Source organism: Salvelinus namaycush, chromosome 30, assembly GCF_016432855.1.
Source record: "Salvelinus namaycush isolate Seneca chromosome 30, SaNama_1.0, whole genome shotgun sequence".
NCBI classification, from domain to species: domain Eukaryota; kingdom Metazoa; phylum Chordata; class Actinopteri; order Salmoniformes; family Salmonidae; genus Salvelinus; species Salvelinus namaycush.
The window spans coordinates 23,962,133-23,986,634 of record NC_052336.1 but is presented as its reverse complement, the minus strand read 5'-3'; the positions used below and the strand labels follow the sequence as shown (position 1 = coordinate 23,986,634).

Sequence of the window (24,502 nt, the reverse complement as noted above, 5' to 3'; positions counted from 1 at the left end):
CTCGCACACAAAGCAGACGGATCCGCTCGCGAAACTGGGAACTATCTACTGATCCTCCAGGTCTTAGTACAAAACACGGGACTCTCGTCCTCGGCAGGTCCTCTTTATGGGAGCGGACACAAGGATGGTTATGTAATGGGTCTTGGAGAAGTGCCCGGGAAACCGTCCCTTCATGTGGAAAGCAGAATGAGCAGGTTTCTTTCAGCCGAGAAGAAGTTTGGTTTCGACCTGAAGCACATCAGGAAATAAGAAATCACAGTTATAAAGGGATAATAACAGAATATAGAGCAGCTGCAGAACATTCTCACTTATCAAGAGAGGGTATTCTGGTTCGCACCTTTGGATTGTACGTTTTTCGCCTGGCTGGCAGGAAAACATATTGGAGTACGTTATTTGGATCTTGTGAAATATCTTGAATATTTGGGAAAGCTAACGAATTACCCAACAGATCAGAGACCAACGCTTGCCCATCATGGAAATTGAAATGTTGATGTTATAAAGATACATTTATGGTCAAATGACCGTCTTTACGCGCTCTCTAATCTAACTACCCTAGGATATCTATGAGATGGAAAAACGGGGACTCAACGGCGTCCTTTATTATTTCCTTCTTAATGCACCCTTGTTATTCTGTGTAAATGGTAAGTCAACTTTGTTAGTCGTGGCATGCCGTGCTTTTGATGGTGAACACACTTGCTGTCAATCGAACAGCCCATGTCGTTAGATTTGGGATTTCAAGCTGTTGTGATATGGACCGGACCGGGTCATTATTTGAAGTCGAGCGCATTATTATGCTGCAGTGACTTGGTCGTTATAAGAAAAAACGAATTACGTTGTCGATTAAATGATACATGGGTGAGAGAATAGATTGATAGGATTCAAGTATTAGACGCACACACGTCAAGACTGCGCTTCAGCAGTTTTGCATAATGTCCACATTTCCTCACTTATGCTAAGCCTAATGCAAGATGAACATGGTCTCTCAAAACACGTAAGGCAACAATAATTAGTATTCTCATAGTGACCAAATACTTGTATGTATTCCGTTACAGGTTATATCAAACGCCATGGTCATTTCAATTCACCGTACACAGTACACAGGTCACATGAAGCCAATACGCCTAGTTGTGTAGGCTACCTTTGCGTCATTGCTTCATTGTCAATTTTATTTTAAGTCTTAAACTATTATAAACTGATATTTAAATTGAATGGCAACCTGAACATGATTGTATTGCGAAATAAAGAAAATGTGGAAACGGATCTCACTAAAACGCATGTCAGTTGTCTGTCATGAGGCTACGTAATCTCATACCTTTGTAAATGTGTTATTCCAACATAGTAATATCACTCTATACTTTCTCTTTTCTCAATGTTAGCTACGTTTACTGAAGTGCCCAAAGATGTGAGTGTCAGTGAGGGAGAAGACGTTGAGATGCCGTGCGCCTTTCGGGCCATCGGATCATCGCCCTTCTCGCTTGAGATCCAGTGGTGGTACCTAAAGGAGACAACACCTAAAGAACTTGCACACGAACTGCAAATAAGCGCTCCGGCGAACAGAGCCAAGGTAATGCTGTCCCCATGACTGGGAGGGCAGGTTGGGCTGCTCCCGGGCAACTACTGAGAGGGGCTCTGTTTAAATGTTCGAAGTTGCACCAAAAGTGATTGACACTTACGGCTACGGCTGTGTGCAATCTGGCCTTTCATGATGGCATCGCCATATGTAAGACATATGTCACTATTTATTTGATGGACTCGATTACAACATGTTTGCCGACTAAAAGCATGTGAAAGGATATACTGGAGATTATAAACACTGTGTGGCCATTCATATTAAAGAAGGAGGTGTGTATATTGGGGTGAGCGGGAGGGGGTGCGTCACACCTAATGATACAAATGGCACTTGTTTGATTTTAAAATTAGTTCAGGGAGAGTTCTCATGCATGCAGCGGAAATGCCCACGTTGGAATATTCCATAATGCTGTTGGATAACTGTGACATGATTACGCAATCTGTGCCTTTGTTTCAATCGACTCAGGGACACAGAACAACCCCATCTGTAGTTTCTGCTCTGTTATTGAAGCACAATAAACATGCACTGGAAAACACAAACGATCATTTATGACAGCTCGAGAGTTAATACAGCTGTTGCTGTCCATGGTGTCGATGTCAATGCACGCTGTTTCGGGCAGGTTTGGGAACAACGCAACTGTTGCTGTCCATGGTGCTGATTCCAATGCGCGCAGCTGTAGAAACAATTGTGCAATGTCGAAAGCTATTCAAAATTGCACATGGAATTCCAATTGTGTTGAAGCTCATATCCTAAAGTGTAATTACTATTAACGAGAGTATTATGCAGTCTTGTGTCTCTGGCTGACCATAACACTTCGACAAATTTCTGGTTTCAGGTCACTCAAAAGGATGCCACAAAAATAAGCGTAAGTGTTTGTGTTTCCTCATATCCAGCTGAAGCATTCACGCTAAAACTTTATCATAGTGTAGATATCTATCTGATTTCTTCAAATGTTGTATATGGCTGCACAGTTAAGTCCCATAATGCATTTGAGTAATAACATGTTTATTAACGTTGTTCAAGATCATAGGGCTAGTCACATCATATGGCCAAGTGGTGCTATGGAGGTCGATGGACAATATTTTAGCACAAGCTATGGTGGTAACTGTCCACGCCTCTGTTGCAAGTGGGCATTTTTCCAAGCATCGTTTTTTCTAGACTTACGACTCCATTTTGTACAGTTCGCTCAAACCTGGCTGGCTCACCATTATCATGTCGCCTTTATAATATAAATATAGCCTAATCTTGTTTTGAAATGTATCCAGAGACTTGCCACACAACAGGCAGCATTAAATCTGCCATGTTTAGGCCCACCACTAAACTGCGACATTATTGCATTTTCCTGCCGAGCGGCAAGTTATTTCTCTATTGAGACTGCGTCCACACGATTAAGATTTTTGGGGGGATTATAGGCCTTTAGGATTTAGGCTATCAAACCCATAAACCCTCATCGCGTGCTACATATGTGGCAGTAGTCTAATGGGTGGCCGACATAGTCTCCTTTGATATAGACATATTTATTGTCGAAACCAACAGGTTATATTGTGCATGTAGCAATTTCTCCCTTTCTCTGTTTCTCTTTGTAGACTGTGAGGGTGCAGGGCAGCGCCATATCTCACAGGCTTAGTCTCTCCAAGGTGAGAAAGGAGGACGAGGGGGTGTACGAGTGCCGAGTTTCCGACTTGTACTCCGACGAGACTCAGGAATACAAGGTTCAAGCCACCCTCAGGGTGATTCCGCGTGATGGCATGGTGGCCGAGGAGGCCGTGTCCCACATTCAGAATAGATGGCCACTGAGGAACAGCAAGGACGCGGTGGCCGGGGGGCGGGCTACCTCTGAGCCGGGTCAGGGAAAGCCTCGTGTGCCTCCTCCGGCGGGAAATGGCCCCCTCCCCGCCAGCACGATGACCACCGCCTCTGCAGCAAAGTCCTCTGCTTCGCCAAGGCCCGGCAATGCGGCCATCCTCCGACAGCAGCACGGAGCTGGTAAGTTAAAGTGCAACAGTGACACCTAGTGATACAAGGGTAGAAGATGGGGAGTTTGTGTGTGTTGCTCCTCCATCTCCTGTCAGACCATCAGGAGCATGTAATTCAGATCGGTGATTTACCCTCTTTGAGTGAATAATAAATTACACTGACATTTTTATTGTCATTGAATAATATAATGTTATTTACAAATAATATATTTGATGATGCTTGTGTGGAGAACACAACCTGTTACATGTAATTATATTGCTTCACAGGGCAGGGTTTCTTACGGGGAGGTATTCTTTCTGTCATCATACCTTAATAAAAAAATGAATTTATCCATGCTGGGACATATCTACCTATCTTGTCACCAGTTGAGACATTTGATTTTGCCAGAGGTCATAGTCAGACTATGGAGAGTGAGGGAAGGTGTGTATGTATATGCAGTAGGTATCATAAATATTCATCCCCTTGGATTTTTTCACATTTTCTTGCGTGGCGTAGTGGGATTGAAATGTCATTGTCGTTGATCCACACAAAATTCTCCATTATGTCAAAGTGAAAAGAATGTTAACAAATTAATAGGCCTACAAATTAAATAACTAAAATATAGTTGTTGCACAAGTATTCACCTTTTTGTTTAGGCAAGCCTAAATTAGTTCAGGAGTAAAATGTAGCTTAGAAAATCACATAATAAGTTACATATCTCACTCTGTATGAAGTAATACGGGTTGACATCATGTTTTAATGGCTAACCCTTCCTCTGTCCCCCACATACACCATATATAAGGCTCCTCAGTCAAGTGTTGAATTTCAAGCACAGATTCAACTACAAAGACCAGTGAGCTTTTCAAAAGCCTCGTAAATGTCACGCACCTTCAAAATTGAACCCAGAAGCAGACCAGGACAAGGAGCGTAGGAAGAAGGTGAGTATTTATTTACAAGAAAATGTGAATGGGTAGATATATCCGGGTGGCGTAGCGGGCATCGGTGGTGAATTGATGGGAGTAAATAGGTGAATCCAATGGAGTAGCGGAATCCTCCGTCGACCAGGCGGGAATGGGGTGAATGATCCGGGTGAGTAACTGAAGGCAAAACAAACGGAGGTAAGTTCAAGGCAAGCAATACGTAAACAAAAATAACAAAACAAATACTATCCAACTGGAGTCTGATACTATGGCACCACATACTATTCATGGCTAACGATCCGGCAGGGAATGGATGTCAGGTCAGAGCTTTCGAAGGGAAGAGGTGATGATCAGGACAGGTGTGCAGATTACTGATGGGATACAGGTGCGGGTGAACATCAATCTCCCAACAAGCTAATTCGCCCGGCAACCAGACAGGGTGCGTTCCAGGACACCGGAAACACACTCCAGGACAGAAACACAGGCAAACACAGACTCAGGAAGCGGGATTCGTGACAGTACCCCCCCTCCGACGAACGCCACCGGGCGGACTACCTGGAGCGCCAGGGTGGAGGCGGTAGAAGTCACGAAGCAGGTTGTCATCAAGGATCTGACGCCGAGGAATCCAACTCCTCTCCTCTGGCCCATATCCTTCCCAATCCACTAAATACTGGTACCCTCGACCCCGCCGTCTGGAGTCCATGATGCGGCGCACCGTGTAGACAGGACCACCTCCGATCATCCGAGGAGGAGGAGGACGAGGAGGAGGAGGCAACAGAGGACTGAGGTGAACCGGCTTGAGGCAGGAGACATGAAAGGTGGGATGTACTCTAAGTGTTGCAGGCAACTTGAGTCGAACCACAACAGGATTAATGATTCTCTCCACTACAAACGGACCAATGAACTTCGGTGACAATTTCCTCGACTCAGTCCGTAGAGGAAGATCCCGTGTAGCCAACCAAACCTTATCTCCGACCGTATAAGCTGGGGCAGGAATACGGCGACGATTCGCCTGGATCTGATACCGGTCAGAAACCCTAAGGAGAGCCTTCCTGGCCCGATGCCAGGTCCGGTGGCAACGACGAATGTGGGTCTGGACAGAGGGAACCGAGAGATCTCTCTCCTGAGAAGGAAACAAAGGAGGTTGGTAACCGTACAGGCACTGGAAGGGAGACATCCCAGTAGCAGATGAAGGGAGAGTATTATGGGCATACTCGACCCAGGGTAATTGAGAGGACCAAGAGGTGGGATCAGAGGAAACAAGACAGCGCAGCGTGGACTCCATCTTCTGGTTGGCTCTCTCCGCCTGACCATTAGATTGAGGGTGAAATCCAGAAGTGAGACTGACTGTAGCTCCAATGGCCAAACAGAAGGATCTCCAGACAGCAGAGGTAAACTGAGGACCACGGTCAGAAACAATGTCACAGGGCAACCCGTGGACCCTGAAAACCTCCCTAACCAGGATCTCGGACGTCTCAGTGGCAGAAGGCAGCTTGGAGAGGGGAACAAAATGAGCAAACTTGCTGAATCTGTCCACAATGGTCAGAATAACCGTGTTACCATCAGAAGGGGGCAACCCCGTGACAAAGTCCAGGGCCAGATGCGACCAAGGTCGCCGGGGAATAGGAAGAGGGTGAAGAAGCCCAGAGCTGGGCCGATTGGTACTCTTATTCTGCGCACAAACAGGACAAGCGGCAACAAACCTCCGGGTATCTTCTCCCATAGCAGACCACCAAAATCGTCTGCGCAGAAGCGCCATAGTCCGAGCAACGCCAGGGTGACAAGCTATCTTGCTGGCGTGGGACCACTGAAGGACAGCAGAACGGACCGACTCGGGTACGAACAACCGACCGGGTGGACCGTTACCGGGCCCGGGCTGCGTCCGAAGGGCCGCCATCACATCCTCCTCTATCCTCCATGTAACGGCTCCCACGACAACATTCTGGGGAAGAATCGTCTCAGTCTTGGCCCCACTCTCCTCCGTCTTAGAGAACATCCGGGACAGGGCGTCCGCCTTCCCGTTCTTCGACCCAGGTCGGAACGTCAGGGAAAAATTGAAACGTCCAAAAAACAAAGCCCACCTGGCATGACGGGCGTTGAGACGTTTAGCCGATTGCACGTAAGCCAGATTCTTGTGGTCAGTCCAGACCACAAACGGTTGCTCCGCTCCCTCCAACCAGTGACGCCACTCCTCCAAGGCAAGCTTCACAGCGAGAAGCTCCCGGTTACCCACATCGTAGTTTCTTTCAGCTGGAGAAAGACGACAAGAGTAGAAAGCGCAGGGATGGAGTTTACCGTCAGTGGAGCTACGCTGGGACAGGATGGCGCCCACCCCCACATCAGAAGCATCCACTTCCACAACGAACTGACGGGAAGTGTCAGGTTGAGAGAGAATCGGGGCGTTGGTGAATCGGCTCTTCAAGTCCAGAAATGCTCGGTCTGCCTCAGGAGTCCAACAGAACTTTCTGGTGCAAGACGTCAGGGCAGTTAAAGGGGCGGCCACCCGGCTGTAATCACGGATAAACCTCCGATAAAAATTCGCAAACCCCAGGAATCTCTGGAGCTGCAATCTTGTACCGGGCTGGACCCAATCCCGAACCGCCCGAACCTTCTCTTGGTCCATCTTGATCTCTCCCCTGGATATGATGTACCCGAGGAAGGACGTCGTGTGGGCGTGAAAATCACACTTCTCAGCCTTCACGAACAGACGGTTCTCCAATAGCCGCTGCAGGACCTGCTTGACATGCAGAACGTGGCTAGAAAGCTCCTTCGAGAAGATGAGGATATCATCCAGGTAAACGAACACAAAAATACCAATCATATCTCTCAGAACGTCATTCACCATACTTTGGAACACAGCAGGAGCGTTGGTCAGTCCAAACGGCATCACCTGGTACTCAAAATGTCCCATAGGTGTATTGAACCCAGTCAACCACTCGTCCCCCTCCTTGATCCGAACCAAATGATAAGCATTACGTAAATCAAGCTTCGTAAAAACCGTAGCACCCTGTAAGGAATCGAAAGCCGAGCTCATCAAGGGCAGGGGATACTTGTTCTTAACCGTAATATCATTCAAACCCCGATAATCAATACACGGTCGAAGAGAGCCATCCTTCTTGCTCACAAAAAAAAATCCTGCTCCCAGAGGTGATGACGATGGCCGAATGAGACCTGCAGCTAGAGACTCCTTGATGTAGGTCTCCAAGGCCTCACGTTCAGGTCGAGAGATACTGTATAACCGTCCCTTGGGAAAAGCAGCTCCAGGAAACAGATTAATCGCACAGTCATAAGGTCGGTGGGGAGGAAGGGACAGAGCCTTTTGTTTACTGAATACTTCACCCAACTCGTGATATGTTTCTGGAACCAGGGACAAATCAGGAGGAGCAGAGTCACTGACCTGACTGGAAACAGCAGGAGAACAGGCAGTCCTAAGGCAGTTAGCATGACACTCAATGCTCCAACTAGTTACCTTACCCGTCACCCAATCAAACGAGGGATTGTGTTCCTTCAGCCAGGGGTAACCAAGAACCAGAGGAACATGGGGCGAGGACAGAATGAAGAAGGAGATAAACTCTGAATGATTCCCCGACACCAACATCTTAACCGGTTCAGTCCTCATAGTGATCCGTGCCAGACTACTACCGTTCAGAGTGGTTGCTTCAATGGCTTCCGGCAATTGCTCCTTGGAAAGCCCCAGCTGTTCCACCAAGTCGGCATCCATAAAGCTGCCATCGGCACCTGAATCGATAAAAGCGTTCATGTCTAAGCTCTGATCCTTATTCATAAGGGTCGCAGGAAAACGGGGTCTGACAAGATCCTTGAGAGATTGAAACTGGCTCGCTAAAATTCCTCCCAAAACTAGCGAGCCGGGCAGTTTAACGGGCGCTGTGGACAAGCGGAGATGTAATGTCCCGAGCTACCACAGTAGAAACAGCTATTGGTCTCACGTCTACGTTGGCGCTCCTCCTTAGTTAGCCCGTGTCGCCCCACTTGCATTGGTTCAGAATCTGGTGGCAAGACCCCTCCACTAATTCCGTGTGGAGAATAACGATCAATACGTTCTGGTTCACTTCCTGAACCGAATGGTAACCGAGTTGCTGATTGATTGGATGGGCCCCACTGCTTCTCCCTCCTTCTCTCTCGGACTCTATTATCTACCCGAATAGATAAAGTGACCAAGCTGTCTAGGTCACTAGGCTCTGGATAAGATATCAGCTCGTCCTTAAGTTCCTCCGACAACCCCTTGTAAAAAACCGCTTGTAGTGACTCCTCATTCCAACCACTCTCCACAGCCAATGTCCTGAACTCGATCATAAAATCTGCCACACTGCGAGCTCCTTGGCGAAGAGAGAACAAACGTTTAGCTGCGTCCTTACCTCGGACTGGATGATCAAAAAGCTTTCTCATCTCTCCCGTGAACTCCTGATATGAAGCCGTGCAGGTTCCCTGTCGTTCCCAAATGGCTGAAGCCCATTCCAGAGCTCTTCCACGCAGCAGTTCAATAACAAAGGCTATCCTAGCCTTGTCAGTGGCGTAAGAATGGGGCTGTAGATCAAACACTAACCCACACTGCATAAGAAACGAACGGCATCTTCCCAAATCCCCTTCATATTTATCAGGCGTCGGTACCTTGGGTTCACGGAATGAAACCTCTCCAGACACGGCAGGTGAGATGGGTGAAACAGGTGGTGAATGAATCGCCGGCAAACTGAGCTGATCCTGGATTTGTGTCAAGCTAGCAGATAAGTTCTGGATTGAACTCGCTATCTCCTGTAGCGCCGTATTGTGTTGTCCCAATGTCTTCCCCTGCTGGGTAATGGCATGGCAAACGGAGTCCAGGTCCGCTGGGTTCATCCTTGGCCGGATCGTTCTGTCACGCACCTTCAAAATTGAACCCAGAAGCAGACCAGGACAAGGAGCGTAGGAAGAAGGTGAGTATTTATTTACAAGAAAATGTGAATGGGTAGATATATCCGGGTGGCGTAGCGGGCATCGGTGGTGAATTGATGGGAGTAAATAGGTGAATCCAATGGAGTAGCGGAATCCTCCGTCGACCAGGCGGGAATGGGGTGAATGATCCGGGTGAGTAACTGAAGGCAAAACAAACGGAGGTAAGTTCAAGGCAAGCAATACGTAAACAAAAATAACAAAACAAATACTATCCAACTGGAGTCTGATACTATGGCACCACATACTATTCATGGCTAACGATCCGGCAGGGAATGGATGTCAGGTCAGAGCTTTCGAAGGGAAGAGGTGATGATCAGGACAGGTGTGCAGATTACTGATGGGATACAGGTGCGGGTGAACATCAATCTCCCAACAAGCTAATTCGCCCGGCAACCAGACAGGGTGCGTTCCAGGACACCGGAAACACACTCCAGGACAGAAACACAGGCAAACACAGACTCAGGAAGCGGGATTCGTGACAGTAAAGAAGGGCAGTGATTGGCAGATGGGTAACATTAACAAATTAGACATTGAATATCTCTTTAGACATGGTCAAGTTAATAATGATGCTGTGGGTGATGTATTAAACCACTCAGACACAACAAAGACACAGAGGTCTTTCTTAACTGAGCTGTAGGACAATATGGAAACTCCTCCGGGATCTCATTATGAGGCCAATAGTGATTTCAAAACAGCTACAGAGTTCACTGGCTGTGAAGGGAGGAAACTGAAGATCGATCAGCAACATTGTAGTTAGTCGACAATAATGTCCTAAATGACAGAGTGAATAGAAATAGAAATAGAAAAGAGTGTGGCTGAAATAGTGAATCCACTCATTTGAAGGGGTTTCCACATACTTTTGTATATATACATGATCAACAAATCAAAGTATATTTTAGATTTTAGATTCTTTAAAGTAGCCACTCTTTGCCTTGATGACAGCTTGCACACAATGAGTAGGTGTGTCCAAACTTTTGACTAGTACTGTATACAGTTGAAGTCGGAAGTTTACATACACCTTAGGCAAATAAATTTAAACTCAGTTCTTCACAATTCCTGACATTTAATCCAAGGAAATTCCCTGTCTTCGGTCAGTTAGGATCACCACTTTATTTTAAGAATGTGAAATGTCAGAATAATAGTAGAGAGAATGATTTATTTCAGCTTTTATTTCCTCCATCACATTCCCAGTGGGTCAGACGTTTACATACACTCAATTAGTATTTGATTGGCATTGCCTTTCAATTGTTTAACTTGGGTCAAACGTTTTGGGTAGCATTCCACAAGCTTCCCACAATAGGTTTGGTGAATTTTGGCCCATTCCTCCTGACAGAGCTGGTTTAACTGAATCAGGTTTGTAGGCCTCCTTGCTCGCACAGGCTTTTTCAGTTCTGCCCACAAATTTTCTATAGGATTGAGGTCAGGGCTTTGTGATGGCCACTCCAATACCTTGACTTTGTTGTCCTTAAGCCATTTTGCCACAACTTTGGAAGTATGCTTGGGGTCATTGTCCATTTGGAAGACCTATTTGCGACCAAGCTTTAACTTCCTGACTGATGTCTTGAGATGTTGCTTCAATATATCCACATAATTTCCCTTCCTCATTGTGCCATCTATTTTGTGAAGTGCACCAGTCCCTTCTGCAGCAAAGCATCCCCACAACATGATGCTGCCACCCCTGTGCTTCACGGTTGGGATGGTGTTCTTTGGCTTGCAAGCCTCCCCCTTTTTCCCCCAAACATAACGATGGTCATTATGGCCAAACAGTTCTATTTTTGTTTCATCAGACCAAAGGACATTTCTCCAAAAAGTATGATTTTTGTCCCCATGTGCAGTTGCAAACCGTAGTCTGGCTTTCTTATGGCGGTTTTGGAGCAGTGGCTTCTTCCTTGCTGAGCGGCCTTTCAGGTTATGTCAATATAGGACTTGTTTTACTGTGGATATAGATACTTTGTACCTGTTTCCTCCAGCATCTTCAGAAGGTCCTTTGCTGTTGTTCTGGTATTGATTTGCACTTTTCGCACCAAAGTACGTTCATCTCTAGGAGACAGAACGCGTCTCCTCCCTGAGCGGTATGATGGCTGCGTGATCCCATGGTGTTTATACTTACGTACTATTGTTTGTACAGATGAACGTGGTACCTTCAGGCGTTTGGAAATTGCTCCCAAGGATGAACCAGACTCGTGGAGGTCTACAATTTTTTTCTGAGGTCTTGGCTGATTTCTTTTGATTTTCCCATGATGTCAAGCAAAGAGGCACTGAGTTTGAAGGTATGACTTGAAATACATCCACAGGTACACCTCCAATTGACTCAAATGATGTCAATTAGCCTATCAGAAGCTTCTAAAGCCATGACATAATTTTCTGGAATTCTCCAAGCTGTTTAAAGGCACAGTCAACTTAGTGTATGCACAATTATGACCCACTGGAATTGTGATACAGTGAATTAAAAGTGAAATAATCTGTCTGTAGACAATTGTTGGAAATATTACTTGTGTCATGCACAAAGTAGACGTCCTAACCGACTTGCCAAAACTATAGTTTGTTAAGAAATTTGTGGAGTGGTTGAAAAATTAGTTTTAATGACTCCAACCTAAGTGTATGTAAACTTCCGACTTCAAATGTATATACACACTATCTATACAAAGTATGGCCTTACTGAAGAGCTTAGTGACTTTCAACGTGGTACCGTCATAGGATGCCACCTGTTCAACGAGTTAGTTCATCAAATTTCTGCACTGCTAGAGCTTCCCCTGTCAACTTTAAGTGCTGTTATTGTGAAGTGGAAATGTCTAGGTGCAGAAACGGCTCAGCCGTGAAGTGGTAGGCCACACAAGCTCACAGAATAGGACCACCGAGTGCTGAAGCGAGTAGCGTGTAAAAATCATCTGTCTTCAGTTGCAACACTCACTATCGAGTTCCAAACTGCCTCTGGAAGCAACATCAACACAATAATTGTTTGCCAGGGGAGGTTAATGAAATGGTTTTCCATGGCCGAGCAGCCGCACACAAGCCTAAGATCACCATGTGCAATGCTAATCGTTGGCTGGAGTGGTGTAAATCTCGCCGCCATTGGACTCTGCAATAGTGGAAATGTGTTCTCTGGAGTGATGATTCACGCTTCACCATCTGGCAGTCCGACAGACGAATCTGGATTTGACGGATGCCAGGAGAACGCTACCTGCCCGAATACATAGTGCCACCTGTAAAGTTTGGTAGAGGACGAATAATTGTCTGGGGCTGTTTTTCAATTGTCTGGGGCTGTTTTTCAGGCCCCTTAGTTCCAGTGAAGAGAAATGTTTGGTACTTTTTACCCCTTTTTCTCCCCAATTTTGTGATATCCAATTTGTAGTAGTTACAGTCATGTACCATCGCTGCAACTCTCGTATGGACTAGGAAGAGGCGAAGGTCGAGAGCCGTGCATCCTCCGAAACACAACCCAGCCAAGCCGCACTGCTTCTTCACACACTGCCCGCTTAACCCGGAAGCCAGCCACACCAATGTGTTGGAGGAAACACTGTACAGCTGTTGACCGAAGTCATCATACATGCGCCCGGACGCCACAAGGAGTCCCTAGAGTGCGATGGGACAAGAACTTCCCAGCCGGCCAAACCCTCCCCTAACGCTGGACCAATTGTGCGCCACCTCATGGGTCTCCATTGGTGGCCGGCTGCGACACAGCCCAGGATCAAACCTGGATCTGTAGTGATGCCTCTAGCACTGCGATGCATTGCCTTAGACCGCTGCTCTACTCGGTAGGCCCGTGAAGGGAAACCTTAACGCTACAGCAAACAATGACATTCTAGACGGTTCTGTGCTGCCAACTTTGTGGCAACAGTTTGGGGAAGGTCCTTTCCTGTTTCAGCATGATAATGCCCCTGTGCACAAAATGAGGTCCATACAGAAATGGCTTGTCGAGATCGGTGTGGAAAAAATTGACTGGCCTGCACAGAGCCCTGACCTCAACCCCATCGAACACCTTTGGGAAGAATTGGAAGGCCGACTGCGAGCCAGGCCTAATCACCCAACATCAGTGCCCGACATCACTAATGCTCTTGTGGCTGAATGGAAGCAAGTCCCTATAGCAATGTTCCAACTTCTAGTGGAAAGCCTTCCCAGAAGAGTGGAGGCTGTTATAGCAGCAAAGGGTGGACCAACTCCATATTAATGCCCATCATTTTGGAATGAGATGTTCAAAGAGCAGGTGTCCACATACTTTTGGTAATGCAGTATATACGGTGCCTTCAGAAAGTATTCAGACCCCTTGACTTTTTCCACATTTTGTTACGTTACAGACTTATTATAAAATTATTAACAGAAAAATAAATCCCCATCATTCTGCAAACAATACCCCATAATGACAAAGTGAAAACAGGTTTTTAGAAATGTTTGCTAATTTATTAAATACGAAAAACAGAAATACCTTATTTACATTAGTATTCAGACCCTTTGCTATGAGACTCGAAATTGAGCTCAGGTCCATCCTGTTTCCATTGATTATCCTTGAAATGTTTCTACAACATTGGAGTCCACCTGTGGTAAATTCAATTGATTGGACATGATTTGGAAAGGCACACACCTGTCTATAAGGTCCCACAGTTGACACTGCTTGTTAGAGCAAAAACCAAGTCATGAGGTCGAAGGAATTGTCCGTAGAGCTACGAGACAGGATTGTGTAGTGGCACAGATCTGGGGAAGGGTACAGCATCACGTCTGGAGGAAACCTGGCACCATCCCTTCGGTGAAGCATGGTGGTGGCAGCACCATGCTGTGGGGATGTTTTTCAGCGGCAGGGACTGGGAGACTAGTCAGGATCGAAGCAAAGATGAACGGAGCAAAGCACAGAGAGATCATTGATGAAAACCTGCTCCAGAGTGCTCAGGATCTCAGACTGGGGCAAAGGTTCACCTTCCAACAGGACAACAGCCAAGACAACGCAGGAGTGGCTTTGGGACAAGTCTCTGAATGTCCTTGAGTGGCCCAGCCAGAGCCTGGACTTTGAGCCTGGACTCAATGCTATAATCTCTGCCAAAGGTGCTTCAAAAAAGTACTGAGTACAATGGTCTGAATTCTTACATGCTGACCAGACCGGACACGTCACGTGCGCGAGCGTCGCACAATAAATTTAGAAATCCATGTTATTCAATTATTGCACCCACACTGCTCACGCGCGCCAACAAGCGTCTGCGATGCCAAGGGCTAAAATATAACTCCTTTCTATTTCCGACGCAGATCGTGCTGAAAGTTCTGCCTCTCCCATCTCCTCATTTGTTTATAGAAGCAGGTACCCACGTGCCTTCTCCTCATTGGTTATACCCACGTGGGTGATTGAAAGACTAACTGTTTTCCGGTAGTCGTGGTAAGACTATGAAAGTTTAGATGCCGATCACCATATAAAGTTCAAAGATAAATAAAATCCAGATGTGGAAAGCTCTTAGAGGCTTACCCAGAAAGACACACAGCTGTAATCGCTGCCAAAGGTGATTCTGACATGTATTGACTCAGGGGTGAATACTTATCTAATCAACGTATATTTAGTGTTTTATTTTTCATTCATTTAAAAAAAATATATGGAATTTTCATTTCACTTTGACATCAATTACCAAAAAAATACCAATTAAATTAATTTCAATCCCACTTCATAATGCAACAAAATGTGAGAAATCCAAGGGGGGTGAATACTTGTGATTTTCCACTATAGAAGCTGCAGAGGAGAGTGACAGGTTCTTGCCTTTATAGTGTCCACCATATAGAGAAAGATATTATGAAGATGTGATTCACAATGGCCATGGAGATGAGGTCTCCTCATGATCTCCACACTATAACGCGATAGCGCCTTAAAGCAGCCCCTGGAGAGAGCGAGCAGGGGGCTATCTCACACGCCAGACTCGCTATTGATCGATGAAGCATACTCCTGAATAATTAAATTTCACAGACTCCGCAGGAGGGTTTAATTCGCTGTTCTGCCATATCAGACTTACAGCTGCTGACGCAGTGGTGGTGCAGCGTGGGAGACATGTCTGGTTGGGGGTAGGGAAGGTGGATGCACACTTATCAGTACGTGGGATCACACTTGTATGTTTATGTGCGTTAGCATGTAACTGTGTGCTGATGTATGTTTTGATTATGTCTGTGTGTGTGTACAGACGGGATGTGAAAGCAGCCAGGGAGACCATGTTCATATCTCTGGTTGGAAGCATGTCTCCAGACTTCTCCTCCTCTTTCCTGGCTATTGCTGTCAGTGCGTTGGTGGTTTGCAGGGTGACTAAGGGGGTAATGTAGAGCAAGGCCCTCCTCTAATGATAGGCTGTTGCCAGGATTCTGGCTTCTTTACACGGGGGTTGTCTCTCTCCTCAAGGAACTCCTGATGGGAAGTGTTCCGAAATACTTTAGAGGCCCTTGGAGGAGACATTGTGGGAAGTTTCATTCTCTGTTCCTTCCCTATTGTGTCTATCGTAATCAGTGTTGTGTCTGCTCGACGTGTGCTGTGGCTTGTCGGGATGGCTGTTCTCCCCTTGCTGTGGCTTTGTCCTCAGGGCAGAGGAGGACAGCTGGTGGGGCCATAACTGGAGGAGAGGACTCCAGAGGAAACAGCTACACAACTCTACCTGTGTCCTCGAGTGCAGTGCTTCGCCTCTGCTTCCACTACTAGTCCCCGACTTCTTATTCAGTAATATCATCCAACAACATGTACATCTAAATGTATGCTTGAAGCCAATGCCATCTACAGAGCCTTGAGTTCCATTGAAAATGGAATCAACAGAGTTGTGCAAATTGGTCATTTGGAAGCCTACATTTACTTCTTCTACATGTTAGTCATTTAGCAGACTCTCTCATCCAGAGGCCAGGGATCCATTTGGTCTTCTCTATGTGATTCTAATCCCTTACTTTCTGAACGAAGCTAACTGCCAACCGAGGGGTAATAATGCTGAAAACACCAAGCTAATAGAACGGCACCATGCTGTTAGTCCTCCTCATGTTGGACTGTTCAGAACACGGATGCTGCCATCCTGGACATGTACCGTGGACGTGACACTAGCCTGGAGCACGTTAAATGGCCTTCTCCTAGGAACTGGCATTGTGGATCAGCGTGCTCGGCCAAACCCTGTCCTTAGCGAAGCGAAACAGAGGCGGCCATTTGGCGAGAAAAATCAAACAATACCGTTGCCAGTTCACTGATTCCCCCCTCTCTCTCTCTCTCTCTCTCTCTGTTTTAACATGACCCCCATTTTCTCCAAAACACAATACAATAGAGGCAGGATTCTTGTCCACGTATTTAATGTAGCAAAAATGACATTGAATATTTTTCGACCAAATGAGCAGTTACTGCCTTTTTACTTGGTTTTGATTTATTTTTTATTTTATTTAACAAGGCAAGTCAGTTAAGAACAAATTATTATTTACAAAGATGGCCTACCCCGGCCAAACCTGGACGAAGCTGTGCCAATTGTGCACCACCCTATGGGACTCCCAATCACGGCCAGATGTGATTCAGCCTGGATTCAAACCAGGGACTGTAGTGTCACCTCTTGCACTGAGATGCAGTGACTTCGACCGCTATGCCACTCTGGAGCAGAATAATGCTCTGTTTAGATTACAAAACGAGGTTAGGCAGCCATTGTTAGGGCAATTGGATTGACTGACCAACATTCGTATATACGTCATACTGAGCAGTAATACTTGTATGCTCCAGTTCTAAATAATGATTTAGTATCGGTAAAACATCATCATCTGAGGATCAGAGGTATTACAGACTGACCTCTGGGCTTGTTGTCTTAACATGATTGTCCAGGACAGAGCAAGGCAAACTCACCTGTTGAATTATGAGAATCTGATGCATATTATTTTTCATATATAGCAGCGCAAGGCTGATATATTCCTTCAAATTGTCTGGTCAGTATTTGCTTCTCTGTCTCTCGTCATGTATCTCTGTCAGACTAAATCAAATACAGTAAATCAATCCATGTAAAAGTGCCTCCCTGACACGTTTACATTGACTGTGGGAGACAGAATTTTTTCTTGGCTTTTTTATTTCTTTAAGTGAACCCCTCAACATATTTGTCAACAGATTGTGAAGGTTAAAAAGCACCCTGGCATATTTGAAAGATTGGCCCTCCCTTGTCGTACCACAATAACAACAGTTGAGGGGAAAAATGTGATCTGGCCCGCCTCTCGGAAATGCGTGCATCTGTCACTTTTCTGCAATGTCATCTGTCTGAGTGGCAGAAACAATTAATATTAAAGGGGAAATGCCACGGGCATGTGGCAGATAAGCTGGCCCCTCAGCACACTGTCAGGTGTCTCAAATTGCCTCTCAAATTTTCATTTTTCATCTGGGGGTTTGGTGGCCTTGCTGGGATAACAGATCAACTTGCAGTGTACCATTCTCCAGTGCTTCACAGGGAACCGGATTGATGGTCCCATGGAGGATCAGTGGCTAACACTTTGGGGATGGTGGTTGTCAATCATGAATTCACAGTGGAATGTGTGGCGACTGCACAGCTGTGAATGTTCCTCCTGGTTCTCAATTCACTAACAGAAAAACAACAGTGAAATGGAACCTTGTTGAAACTTTAAACTGCGAATACAACCATCCATGGAATCACAAGCTCTACTCCCAGCATTTTCCAACATTAGAAACAGAATATTATTCGAAAGATTTTCATCTCAGAGCATTTCTTTGTTTGTGGCACCTCCCAAGCATTTATACAATAGTGTTGTCCCTTACGTAAAACAATATTTCAGATTAATTTAAAGTATCTCAGTAATTCGGCTCACTTGTTTCACGAATATCAACCTGTATGTAGGCCAATCTGAAAGCCAATTACAATGTGAACCGCTATTACTGAGATCCTTAATTAATCAATCATCAAATTAATTCACTGAAATATTCTAATTAGAATTGTATTGACTATCTATATTGATTATGGACTGCTTGATTAAAAGGAACATTTGGTTAGTGGAAATATTCCACATTGTGCATGTGACTGTGGGAGTTAGTTCAATAATGTTGCTGTCTGTATTATTCACAGTGAAAGTGAGGTGAGAAAGAGAGAGCAATAGGAGCAGTTGACTATGCAATAATATTAAAAACTGTGACTGTGTGCACTCAGCACTTCGTCGAAAGGACTTGCCAGGTGAACTTGTTTGGTATGGAGTGCGGAGGATGGCATCGAGCATGAGGACAGCCAGACAGTGATGATGCAAGAGCTCACTTGAATACACCTACCCAAAATGCAATGGTCTGCTTGCTACTCTAGATTACCTTGATATCCCTTGGCAAGAGTATTTGTCTCTGGCTGGACAGCTGTCTCAATCCCTCATTAAACACCCAGTCTATCGCATCCTCTCTCTCTCTGTGTGTGTGTGTGTGTGTGTGTGTGTGTGTGTGTGTGTGTGTGTGTGTGTGTGTGTGTGTGTGTGTGTGTGTGTGTGTGTGTGTGTGTGTGTGTGTGTGTGTGTGTGTGTGTGTGTGTGTGTGTGTGTGTGTGTGTGTGTGAATATTAACAGGCTGATGTGGCTTTTCAGTTGTCAGTCTCCGCTCTAAGGACAATTATGACAAGTGTTAGGTAACTGTCAGACTGTGTGGGAAGCACTTCACTTCTCCCAATGTGGTGTTGATTGACTTCCGTTGTTGACTTCCATTGTTTGCCTGGCAAGAAGGCACTGTGGTGGTGTTGTCATCTCTGTGACAGATGACGGCTGGACGGTTATGGGGACTTTACATTACTCTATTATTATTGGGCCTTTGTGCTGCGGCCTATAGCTCATCCAAGACCATGAGATAGTGGGAAAAGTGGTAGAGAGGTGGAGAGTTCTCACTTAAATAAGTGGTCACTTTCACCTGTAAGGAAAGACACTACATGACCAATATGGAACAATGGTAGCTGGCAATCCATAATGGTAGAACTCTGTAGCGGTTCTCTTTATTGTAGGTACCCCAAGCAGTCAGAGTTGCAAAACTATGGCGCACTGCAGGGTGAAGTGGTGGAGGAGTACTTATTTGCCTCGCCCTCAGCTTGTATTATTGAACTTCCAAGGCTTTTTGGTTCCATGTGGTGAAGAAGCCTGTTGGAGTTCAACCTCCCCCTAACAAAAGACGTTCACTTGTGACCCGTGTATCCATGAGGACAAACGTAGGCACCAACAAGAGAAAACATCATACAACATCCCTCTTTGTATGTTCAGTCCAGTTAAACGAATAGAACAAAGTCAACCACCTGTGTGGATGCAGTGTCTTTGTTAGCCCGTGTTAATAGTTCCCTCTTTTTTCCTCTGTCTCTCTTTGCAACATAGTCTTTGGTCTTTCTTTTGACTGTATCTATCTGCAGTACGTTGTGTTGCACTCCCCATTGAACACTCCATGCTCTGAAAACGTTTTTTTTTGTTTCTTTATCCACATCTGTGTTTTCAGTCGTTCTGTTTGTCCTCCCCCGTATGCGATTCCTAATCATCCCCCTATTCAGCCGTCTAGCAGATGCCAACCGTAACCTTCGAGAATAGTGATGTCATCCTAATGGTCATTAGTTACAGGTCTACACAGTGCATAGCAGCTACTCGGCAGAAACACTCGTGTCTAACAGAACGATGAGATTGTACCTCTCATCCAAGGGGTTCGGCTTTAGGTAAATTGTCAATGTCTGCTAATGTGTGAGGGAGAGAGAGAGAGAGAGAGAGAGAGAGAGAAATCAAGTGTTGAAATCAAGTGTACACTTCACAGTGCTGGTGTACTAATGACAGTAATTATTGTACGAATAGGGCATGTAGCTGAGTCATAGCTAGTGTTGTACACTGTATGAGGGTGTATTGTTTCTGCTTCACTTTGCCCCCAATGAGCTGCAATGTGATCTCCAAATAATGTGTTGGGCCTATTCATTTGCCAAATTTCAACACCCCCACGTCATACACCACAGATGGCTTTTTAACCCAATGTCCCGGGTTTCAGTTTCCAAATATTTGAATGTGGTGGGTTATATAAAGTATAGCAGACTGTCTGCAGTTAAATAGACTATTGAATTCATTGTATTTTTAAAGGTCGAGGTTACTCTCACAAACCTACATTTCCATAGACGTAAAATATTGGCTAACTGATTTATCTACAGTAGACAGATGATCTTACAGACACTGTGTTCTGAGAGTAAGTGTATGCTTTGATTGATTCAAAACTCAGGAGAGAATCATCTGAACCGCAAGGCAAAGCGATGTCATTCCTACAGAGAGATATCCACTGGTACTAAAACATGGTACAAAGATAAACAAGACAGATCCCAACAGAGTGTCGTGCGAATTTGGAGTTGGAGCAGTGTGTGCTCTTATAAGTGTAAACTTATTTTAAGTGTAAACTTATGTAGTGCTTCCAGTAGGGGGATTAGTGTGGATGGAGTAATGCCTTGGTGTTTGGTTTGGTGACTGCTGTGTTAACGTGCGGAGTGATTCTGGCAACAATGGTCCTGGGAGTAGTTCTCAGGTTTTAGCTGATTCGTGTGGGTTTATTCATGTTGTTATTTTCATGGCTTTTGTTTGATCTTTGTATTTTTACAAAGCTTTACCTGCATTCCGTCTTCAATGAACACCTATATTAATTGTCTGAGTAGGAGAGTGTCTGATAAAGATCACCAGAGATGACACAGGGTGAAACCATTGGTTTAATGTAGTTGTGGATAGAAAATAATGACTTTTCCTTGAGTCTGATGAAGTTGTAGAATATTCTATAGAATAGAGTAGAATTGAACATAGAATAGAAGGGTTCTGTGCCAAAGATTTCGTATACATGTTAGAGCGTGAGAAGAAGTTCTGGTTTCTCAAGCTGTCACGTTCCTGACCTGTTTTCTGTTGTTTGGTATGTGTTTATTGGTCAGGGCGTGAGTTTTGGGTGGGCAGTCTATGTTTTCTGTTTCTATGTTGGTTTTGGGTACCTGATATGATTCTCAATTAGAGGCAGGTGGTTTTCATCTCCTCTGATTGAGAATCATATTAAGGTAGGTGTTTTCACACTGTTTGTTTGTGGGTGGTTGTCTCCTGTGTCTGTGTTTGTCGCGCCACACGGGACTGTCTCGGTTTGTTTGTAAGTTCGGTTTATGTAGTCTGTTCCTGTTTCATGCGTTCTTCGTGTCATGTAAGTTCCTATGTTCAGGTGCGTCTACGTCGTTTGTTGTTTTTGTAGTTTGTTAAAGTGTATTTCGTTTCGTCTTTGTCTTGTTAAATAAATCATTATGAATTCACACCCCGCTGCACTTTGGTCCAATCCTTGCTACTCCTCTTCGGATGAGGAGAAGGAGGAAGCCCGTTACACAAGCAGGGTACCTGAAAAGTCTGGCTTTTCCCAGTGCTAAATGAATATCTATTGACACCAGGTATGAACTTTGAACAGATGTGGATTATTGCGTGACTAAGCCATTTCAAAAGGTGAACTGAGGCAGTCCTCTGGTCCCCACCAATATCACAACTGATAATCCGCTCTGTTTCCACATTTCAATCCCAAAGTGCTTTTCTAATACTAAGGTTGTTATATGTTATCACAATTTCTACTCAGGAAATTATTATTTTTCAACAAATTTAGATTGGATTGGACATTTTAAAGATGTCTGTGACAGCACCTGCCATAAGGGGTGATTGTAAGGGTCTGGTTGGTGCTGAGGTGGGGTGCGTCACGAGGGGACAGGAGCAGTCAGAGCCGGCTGTCTCCAGATAGCCTTAAATAAACACCTGTCATTTGGATCCTTGGTGAGGAGGGTCAGATAAGTGGGGGGTGGGACACAAAAGAAGGGATACAGTTTACAAAGAGGTACAGTGCCAGAGACATAAACAGAGAGCGGATGGAAGGACATGAGAGAGTGAAACAATAGAAGTAGAATGGGGGAGAAACAAGGGGAATTGATGCCAAGATTAGAGCCAATCAGCGAATCAACGTTCAGCGAAATATGGAGAAAGACATTTGGTCTAATGCTTTCTCACTCCCTCCATCTTGTCCTGAATACACTGCAGTTCTGTCTGTGATTAAGACAGCTGGCCTGGCTCCGGGTGAGTCTTGTAAGGCACTGTTAAGCACTTGTATTGCCCTGTTTGCGTGTAGTAGAGTTCATATCTTTGAGTTGATGTTCGTGTGGTCTTTATACCATGTCTTTGGGCTGGGGGATGATGGAAGCGTTGGTGTGTGGATGTGTAGCGGGGCGTGGCCTGGTTGAAAACATGAGAATGGAAAAACAGACGGCTGTTTCACACTAGAGGTGTCACAGAAGCTCCAGCCTCGTTAAACATTGACTCATTACGCTTGTTTCTGTGTGTGTGTGTGTGATGATCTGAAAAATCAATCTGGCCTGCCTTTTGTTTGTAGGGGTCTGTTCCTCGGTGACCGCGTGCGTCCGTTTATGCATGTGTGTGTGTGTACATGAGCATGTGTGCTCGTATGAGAGAGTGTGCGTGTGTCATAATGAAACAGCTTTTAGCCAGCAGTTGCTCTACTGCCCAAACAGGAAATGAAATGTGTCAGACAGGGATTAGGAGCTGAATCCAAGGGCCACTCTTCCTCATGGCCAGGTTCTCCCCGGGATGTCTCCTACCTTTCCTGTACAAAACCATCAGCATAAGTAGATGCCGCCATTTCATGGACTCAAAAGGTAGCCTGGCAATTTGGATGAAACTCTCACCTCTATCTCACCTTTATCTGCAACATGGCAGCAGAAGCGTGAACGAAAGTAGACTTGAGATTTTCCACAACTGCCATTTTGTCAGCCATAATTGTGTGAAATATGGCCCAGGTAATACAGAATTCTACTCCTGGCAGGGAGTTAACAGATATCATGAGCTACTGTGAGCTTCCTTTATTCTGGAGGATCCCCCATTGTTCCCATTCACCACAGCCAGGCATCCATGATACTGTCTTAACACTGTATCTCTCCTCAGTTTCTGTGTGCAGGTTTGATTTGTAGCACAGAGACATTTCAACTGACCTTTCTACCCCCTCTGGTTGTCTTTGTCTGGCCAGGTTCTGGAGCCATTACCACCACTGACCCGTTCCTCTTCATCACTCTCCTGATCCTGCATAAGCTCCTCCCCTTCCTGTTTACCCAATAAGAGACTTCAACCAAACGGCGACCCGAAAGTTTTCACTTTATGTACCAAACAACGAAAGGGAAATATATATATAGATGTATACCGTTATGGCACATCACTGAGGGCGAGGAAACGAATGGCAAAGAGAGGAGAAGAAAGGACTGATGATATAAGGACTGAATGAAAGAGAAGGACAAGACGTGGTCTTCTGACTGGGACTAATGGAGGACACGTCTAAGAACTGAATGTATATGAATTGTATGAGAAGCATGAAACAAGGAATCTATGTGAATAAGAACTTCACAGCTACGTCATACACACAACCGACATCCACTAAACGCTGCATCCAGTTTCCAAATAGTATCTGCCGTGCTTCATGCATGGCTGTTCTTATTTATTTTCGGGTGGATATGTTTTTATGTTTTATTTTCTATTTGTATTATATTTTCAGTTCTATGGATTTTATTTGGAATTCATTTTTCAGGATTTTGAAATGATTTTGATCATATCTGCTTCTGGAAGATTATTTTTTTAATTCTAATAGAGATCCACTCCTCATGTATGTTTAGGTTGATTTGCATGAGCTGTTGAACAGAAACCCATCATGTTTTTTCACAGACGTCGAAGATGGGGCTTTTTTAAATGTTCGGTTCATTCACGGAGACTGTGAGTCTGTGTCGCTCTGTTGCCCCTCTCTCTCATGATTTCTCCAAGCGTCGTTTCATGATGTATACAAATATGACCTTATATATTTTGATTAAATAAGGCACACATTACCATAGTTGTTGTTAGTCACCTTCAATAATGTTTATTTTTATTAAAAGATATGGTGGTCAAAGTTAAGACATTCATTTATAAATACAAAAAAAACAAAAACGTATTGGTATGTTGCCAACACCAATTGAAATAAAAGTTGTTGTTTTTTTTCAATAAAAATTGACATCAAAGGCGTTACATGTGAACATTACATCTATGAATCTTTCTTTGACCATACAGGAAACCATGTCTTAGTGCTCCCTGAAGTATATGGTTGACCCATATCATGAGATTAATC

The 24,502-nt window shown here is 44.9% G+C and overlaps 1 protein-coding gene across 1 annotated transcript; it reads left to right on the top strand.

Annotated features, from left to right (window-relative positions):
* The first annotated feature begins 568 nt into the window (after window positions 1-568).
* On the top strand, window positions 569-23,469 carry vstm2b (V-set and transmembrane domain containing 2B). Its single transcript, XM_038969503.1, has 5 exons — window positions 569-641; window positions 1,377-1,564; window positions 2,406-2,435; window positions 3,157-3,556; window positions 23,381-23,469. The coding sequence occupies exons 1-5, from the start codon at window positions 569-571 to the stop codon at window positions 23,467-23,469; spliced, it is 780 nt and encodes a 259-aa protein (XP_038825431.1).
* The last annotated feature ends 1,033 nt before the right edge of the window (window positions 23,470-24,502 follow it).